This window comes from Octopus bimaculoides, chromosome 1, assembly GCF_001194135.2.
Source record: "Octopus bimaculoides isolate UCB-OBI-ISO-001 chromosome 1, ASM119413v2, whole genome shotgun sequence".
In the NCBI taxonomy this organism is placed as follows: domain Eukaryota; kingdom Metazoa; phylum Mollusca; class Cephalopoda; order Octopoda; family Octopodidae; genus Octopus; species Octopus bimaculoides.
In genome coordinates this window covers 146,757,096-146,764,304 of record NC_068981.1, presented here as the reverse complement: position 1 = coordinate 146,764,304, position 7,209 = coordinate 146,757,096, and the positions used below count along the sequence as shown (strand labels likewise).

The 7,209-nt window shown below is 37.0% G+C and overlaps 1 protein-coding gene across 3 annotated transcripts in view; it reads left to right on the top strand.

Annotated features, from left to right (window-relative positions):
• Window positions 1-7,209, top strand: part of LOC106883579 (ATP-binding cassette sub-family C member 4) — a 146,239-nt gene that overhangs the window by 101,433 nt on the left and 37,597 nt on the right. Inside the window, exon 8 of one of the 3 annotated variants that reach the window (XM_052971338.1) lies at window positions 2,609-2,855. The exons of the other annotated variants lie outside the window; for them this stretch is intronic. Coding sequence (XP_052827298.1) covers window positions 2,609-2,855 — 247 coding nt within the window. The remainder of the gene's footprint in view (window positions 1-2,608; window positions 2,856-7,209) is intronic. 3 annotated transcript variants of the gene reach the window in all.

Below are 7,209 nucleotides of genomic sequence, written 5' to 3'. Positions count from 1 at the left end.
TATATATATATATATATATATATATATATATATATATATGTATGTATGTATATTCCCCACTCATGTTTATACAATGAAAAGGGCAAAACTAGCCGGTATACAGCACTTACTTGGTATTACCTGTATCTTTGGGTTTGGTCGAAACTAATACCCTTCATAACCTTATATATATATATATATATATATATATATATATACACACACATACACCATAGTCTTCTTTCAGTTTCCATCTGCTAAATCCACTCACAAAGTTTTGATCAGCCTGGAGTTATAGTAGAAAACACTTGCCCAAGATACTGTGAGACTACATGGTGGGGAAGCAAGCAAGCATTTTCTAAGATTCTTGTAGAAAAGAGGGTTTTTTTATCATTGAATAAAAAGGTGGTACATATACAGGGAAGAAAGTCACATAATGCCGACAAGGTAGTGACAAGCAGAGTTTCATGATACAATAGCTTAAAGCTAGGTCCTTCCTGATTATAAAGCCATTGATGTCCTCTCATTTCTCATTTGTCAGCTTACCAAACCCCCAAAATTACAGCCATATCTAATTTCAATTAGCTAATTAATCCCTAATCCTCATATTTCAGAAAGAGAATCAATATTAAATCATGCATCAGTCAAGCTTTGCTGGAAGAATAGCTGCATGGTGTTCAGGTCTACTGGAATCATCATTCAACAGGATTCTCTCCCTTTCTCTCACACACATTCTTTCTCTCTCTCTCTCTCACACACACACACACCTGCAACACATTTGTAGCTGTGTCCCTTTGCTTTTAATGCTTTTACATTTGTTGGTCAACTCTTTACCATGTTAAACTGACCAGTTTATGAGGTGACAATGTTTGAAACGCCTTCTCTAGTCTGTGCCCAGTAACTGGGTGAGCAGTGCTCTCCTTAAATTCTTGTTACTGCCCATATTGAATAGAACAATCATCATCATCGTCATCATCATCATCATGATTTAGAGTTCATTTTCCATACTGGCAGTTTAACTGGAACTGGTAAGCTGGAGAGCTGTACCAGGATCCAGTCTGATTTTGGTTGGTTTCTACAGCTGGATGCCCTTCCTAACACCAACTACTCCAAGAGTGTCGTGGGTACCTCTTACATGTCACTGGCACTGTCTATGACTACGATCTCACTTGGCCTGACGAGTCTTCTCAAGCACAGTAAACCTACAAAGGTCTTGATTGTTTGTCATTGCTTCCATGAGTCAAATCCTCTGCTACATAATCTGCAGTCTTGTGTTTGTATACTTCTTACTCATTGTGTTGGCATACATTGCTAAAGAACTTTAGGAGTATAGTTTGGATAAAACCAGTTATTTTGTTGTATTCCTCATAAAATACTTCAATGCTAGCTAGTGCTAGTTATGAGAGTGATAATGTACTGTCCTGCTAAAAAGATACCTTGTATCTCATAGAGAATTATAATAACTGGATGCTTGTGCAACATTAATAGTAGTCTAAGTAACTGCTACTATGTTCCAGTGACAAAAAAAGATCAAGATGACTGGTGGGAACATCAACCAGAGGTTTTATACTGGAGTTACTTTCTCCTAGCCTTTGTTAACCCACAAGACAATGTGGATTTAAAATACAGAGTTATCTGTCTCCTATATGGATGTTCAGACTATAACTAAGGGTTTATTATTCCCAAGTGGTCTTAGAACATGCTTGTTCACCATTTCAAGTACTTCTATATCTATGCGCTTTCTTGCTAGATAGCATTGATCCTATGCTTGATTCCTCTGCCTTTTAACAAATCTTGTGTTTCTCTTGTTGGATTTTTAGCAAACCTTCCTCACTAGGTGTTTCTGATGGTTTTGTTGCTGATGATCCACCCATGAAATACAAGTTACATGTACCATATTTGTGTAAGAGAAGCATAATTGTGATAGTTGTGCTTTCAGTTAAATAAAAACTTAATTGAAGGGAAAATGGACAAAAATGGTGAGATATGTGTGTAAATGTATGTGGTTAAGAAGTTTGCTTCCCATCCATATTATTCTGGGTTCATTTCCATTGTGCAGCGCCTTAGGCAAGTGTCTTCTATTATAGTCCTGAGCCAACCAAAGCCTTGTGAATAGCTTTAGTATGTGTGTATGTGTGTCCTTGTCTTGACAAGGACACACACAACTATCAGGCAATAGTTGTGAAGGAGTATCACCATCATACAAGAAGTGTCATCTACTTCGAATCTTTCATGAAAACATGTCTGACCATGGAGAAATATTCCCTTGCTGGCTTGGAAATGTGTAAGGGTTGGCAGCAAGAAGGGCATTTAGCTGTAGAAAATCTGCCTCAACAAATTCTGCCTGATCCATGCAAGCATGGAAAAGCAGACATGAAAATTTTGTTGTATTTGTATGCATGCATGTGTGTGTGTGTGTGTGTGTGTGTGTGTATGCGTGTGTGTGCATGCATGTGCGTGTGTGTGTGTATGTGTATCAAAATATATATGTATATATATACATACACAGATGCACACATATATGCATATGTACACATATATGTGCATGCATAGAAGATATGTAAAAGTACATCTTCATGTGTATGTAAATTTTCAGTCTCAGTTTCTCTTGAAAATTCATTTATTTCAGCATTGAACTTCATTCACTGTGGCTAACGAATTGCCTTGATTCAATCTACTCAGCTAGCTGGGCTGTCTATTATCTCATCATTTTCATTATATTTGTGACTGCTTCCGCCTTTGGTATTGTCTTGCTCCCTGAATTCGTTTTCCCATGTAGTGCATTGGTAAACAAGGTGACCCGTATCATGATCTACTTCATGTTTAAAGCATCAAAAACTACTTCTGCTGCTTTGACCAGTGCACGTCGAATTCAGGTAATCTAAACTGCATTTATTTTTAATAGTTATTCACCTCACAGGTTTACTGTAATTATATTTTATTTCATATCTTGTCAGCATACCATATGTTCTTAGGAAAATGATGTTCTGGTATTTTTGCTCACTAATTTAACCCTTTAGTATTCAGATTACTTTGTCAAATATAATGTTTAAGATTTCACCGATGTGACTATATATTTTTAGAATTGGTTTCACCAGTCCTCAGTCAAATCGTCCAACCCATGCTAGCATGGAAAGCGGATGTTAAATGACGACGATGATGATGATGATGATGATTGTAGGATAGATGTGAGAGGCCAGTAACAGCCAATTTGAACATAAAACAGAATATTTGGGCTGCTTATGGCCAATTTAAATACTTAAGGGTTAAAAGTATCCTTAGTATTTAATTATTGAAATCCTTATGTTATGAATATTATGCAATGCTATTTAGTTTAACCCCCTCTCCATTAAAATGTCTAACATTTATCATGATATAAGTTTATATATGAAATAATTCAATTTTTTACATAAATTTTTTAAAATGTTAAAAACAGTTTTCAACATTTTCTAATCAAACATCCTTTAAATAAATGTAGTTTTAGAAAATTTTCATCCAACTTATTCCATCTTAGGTATAAAAAAAGAGTTAAGGGAAGTATATTACACATTTCTGGTACTTTGTAGTTGTATAAGTCTGTTGTTGTTGTTGGCACTCCGTCGCTTACGACGTCGAGGGTTCCAGTTGATCCAATCAACGGAGCAGCCTGCTCGTGAAATTAACGTGCAAGTGGCTGAGCACTCCACAGACACGTGTACCCTTAACGTAGTTCTTGGAGATATTTAGCATGACAGAGTGTGACAAGGCTGACCCTTTGAATTACAGGCACAACAGAAACAGGAAGTAAGAGTGAGAGAAAGTTGTAGTGGAAGAGTACAGCAGGGTTCGTCACCATCCCCTGCTGGAGCCTCATGGAGCTTTAGGTGTTTTTGCTCAACGCTTGGTCTGGGAAGCGAAACCGCGATTCTATGACCACAAGTCCGCTGCCCTAACCACTGGGCCATTGCGCCTCCACTCTCTTAATGATATACAAACTAAAGAAAGCAGAGTTTTTTCATATTTTTTAGTGGTTGCTCTTATGTTATTATACTTCCTATGCAATATTAGCCAAGAAAGGTTTTATGTATTCACTTCACCTGCTAGAAATAGCAGCCAAATCTCTTTCATTCAGGTCCTAAATCAAAAATGTAGAGACATTTAGGATAATGTAGTCTGGGATACATTAAGCCTAGAAAAAAATTAAAATAACAATAATACCTATTGTTATGGATGTCAAAAGTCTCAAGGTTGACCTAGGATTTAACTACAACAGTGGTTGCCAACCTGGTGTCTGTGGACTCCTAGTGGTCTGCAAAGGTAGTGCTGGGGGTCTGTGTAAGAAGCTTGCTTCCCAACCACATTGTTCCGGGCTCAGATCCACTGTGTGGAACCTTGGGCAAGTGTCTTCTACTATAGTCTCAGGCCGACCAAAGCCTTGTGAGTAGATTTGGTAGAATGAAACTGAAAGAAGCCCATCGTATATGTGTATATGTGTGTGTGTGTGTTTGTGCATGTGTCTGTGTGTGTATATGTGTGTCTGTGTTAGTCCCCCCACCATTGTTTGACAACCGATGTTGATGTGTTTATGTCCCCGTGACTTAGCGGTTCGGCAAAAGAGATTAATAGAATAAGTATTAGACTTACAAAGAATAAGTCCAGGGGTCGATTTGTTCGACTAACGGCGGTGCTCCAGCATGGCCACAGTCAAATGGCTGAAACAAGTAAAAGAATAAACACACACACACACACACACACACACACACACACATATATATACATAAGAATAAGCATATTAAAAGGGGTGTATGGGAAAACTCATTTAAATAAAAGGGTTGGGAACCACTGTTGGGAACCACTGTTGGGAACCACTGTTGGGAACCACTGAACTACAACAGCTTATACAATGAATTAAAACAGCTTGTGCCTAAACAGTGGCTTCTACATGGTTGCTTGACCTGCTAGATAGAGAGGTTATATCATAAATCATCATCATCATCATTGTCGTTTAACGTCCGCTTTCCATGCTAGCATGGGTTGGACAATTTGACTGAGTACTGGTGGACCAGGAGGCGACACCAGGCTCCAATCTGATTTGGCAGAGTTTCTACAGCTGGATGCCCTTCCTAACGCCAAATACTCAGAGAGTGTAGTGGGTGCTTTTACGTGCCACCAGCACGAGGGCCAGTCAGGCGGTACTGGCAATGGCCATGCTCGAAATGGTGTATTTTATGTGCCACCTGCACAGGAGCCAGTTCATCAAATGTGGGAATGAAATTTGCTTAGTGGGTGCAAACGCAGGTCCAAAATTTTCTTCAAACAGGGTTGACTTTTTCAATCTTAATATCAAAACAAACACGGGTATAATCATTATTATTATATTTATACATCAATAAAATCAGATAAAATCCAATAATAGAAAACTAATGTTTCACGTCAGTCCAAAAATGTTTCTATGCTTGTTTCTTTTGGCAATGAAGTTTTTCAGAAGGATGTTCAAAGTGTTTTTATTGACCCTACAAAAATTTTAGGGGCACTTTCACTCCCTGCACCCCCTTTTCCTGAGCTTTTTGGTAATATGTGTTTGCAGTATAATGTAATCCTAAATCCTAGTCAAGGATTGGATAATCACTGGTGGAATGTCTTTAATCATAGTTCTGCCCAATCAGGATAGATTAGGAGCTAAAACCAGTTATTTTTAATCAGAAAGGTCACATAGAATTACATTTTTCAAGAAATGATAGTTGCTTTAATTGGTTTCTACTTACAAGATGACAGATAAAAAAAGAAAACACTTTTAAAGTTGCAAATTGCAGACCAAAGCAACAAGAAAGTGGACTGCTTGAATTCAGTAATATGGAACTGTGGCTAAGAAAATAGTTCATGGTTACTGTTTATTTCAGTCATTGGACTGTGACCATGCTGGAGCACATTACCCCCAGTTCTTATCTTAAATGTAAAGGACTTATTCTATTGGTCTCTTTTCCTGATCATAAATGTAAACAAAGCAACACCAGTTATCAAGCGTTGGTAAAGAACAAGCACAAATACAAAGACACACATATATTTGTATACATGTGTGTGTGTGTATATATATATATATATATATATATATATATATATATATATACTACATACACCACCCCATATGATGAGTTTCCACACAGTTTCTGCTTACCAAATTCTTTCAAAGACATTAGTTGGCTCAGGACTATTGTAGAAGACACTTGCCCAAGGTGCCATGCAGTAGGGCTGAACCAGAAACTTCGTGGTTTTAAAGTTAGCTTCTTAATCATACAGCTATGCCTGTGGAACTTTCTTATATTGGAAAACCAGTGTTTGGTCCATTGGAACCGTTTGAGCATAGTTATCCAACAATACCTATATTAAAAAAATTCATGCCCAAGTTAAAAAAAATTTTTTTTTTAATCCTGATACATTAGCAACTTGCTGAACTGTTGACTTTATTAGTGTTTCATCATCATCATCATCGTCGTTTAACGTCCGCTTTCCATGCTAGCATGGGTTGGATGATTTGACTGAGGACTGGTGAAACCAGATGGCTACACCAGGCTCCAATCTGATTTGGCAGAGTTTCTACAGTTGGATGCCCTTCCTAACGCCAACCACTCCGAGAGTGTAGTGGGTGCTTTTACGTGCCACCGGCATGAAGGCCAGTCAGGCGGTACTGGCAACGGCCACGCTCAAAATGGTGTATTTTACGTGCTTGTATATTTATTCTCTTCTTTCTGAAATAATACAGTTTTGTGCTAAAATAAAACTTTAAAACCAATTTCCTTACTAGCAAACTAGTTGCAAATTACCTTATGTAAATTACTTTAAAATGAGACAATATGGGAAATATTAATTTGGTACAGAAGTAGAGCATCTAAGAAAAGGAAGTAAATATGATTGATTGTCTTTCTGAAAAGTATCAATAGCAACATAAGGAACCTGAAATAGTTACTGGGTCATAGTAATAACAACTATAGATAATTGATACCAATAATTTAGTTATTACTTTAAATTCAATCATTTTCAATTAATAAAGTTAAAATTTTTTAAAGCATTTTAGTATTTTCTCAAACTAATTTCCACTCATGAGATTATAAAATCCCACAAATTGCAAACCTAAAGCTTAAATCCTTCATTGAAATCAATTTTGTTATTATTGTTATTATTCAGTTAAATAAAATCTCAGCTCCCTAGCCAGGTTGAACCATCTTCCTTTTTTCTTGCTACCCACAGTCTTGT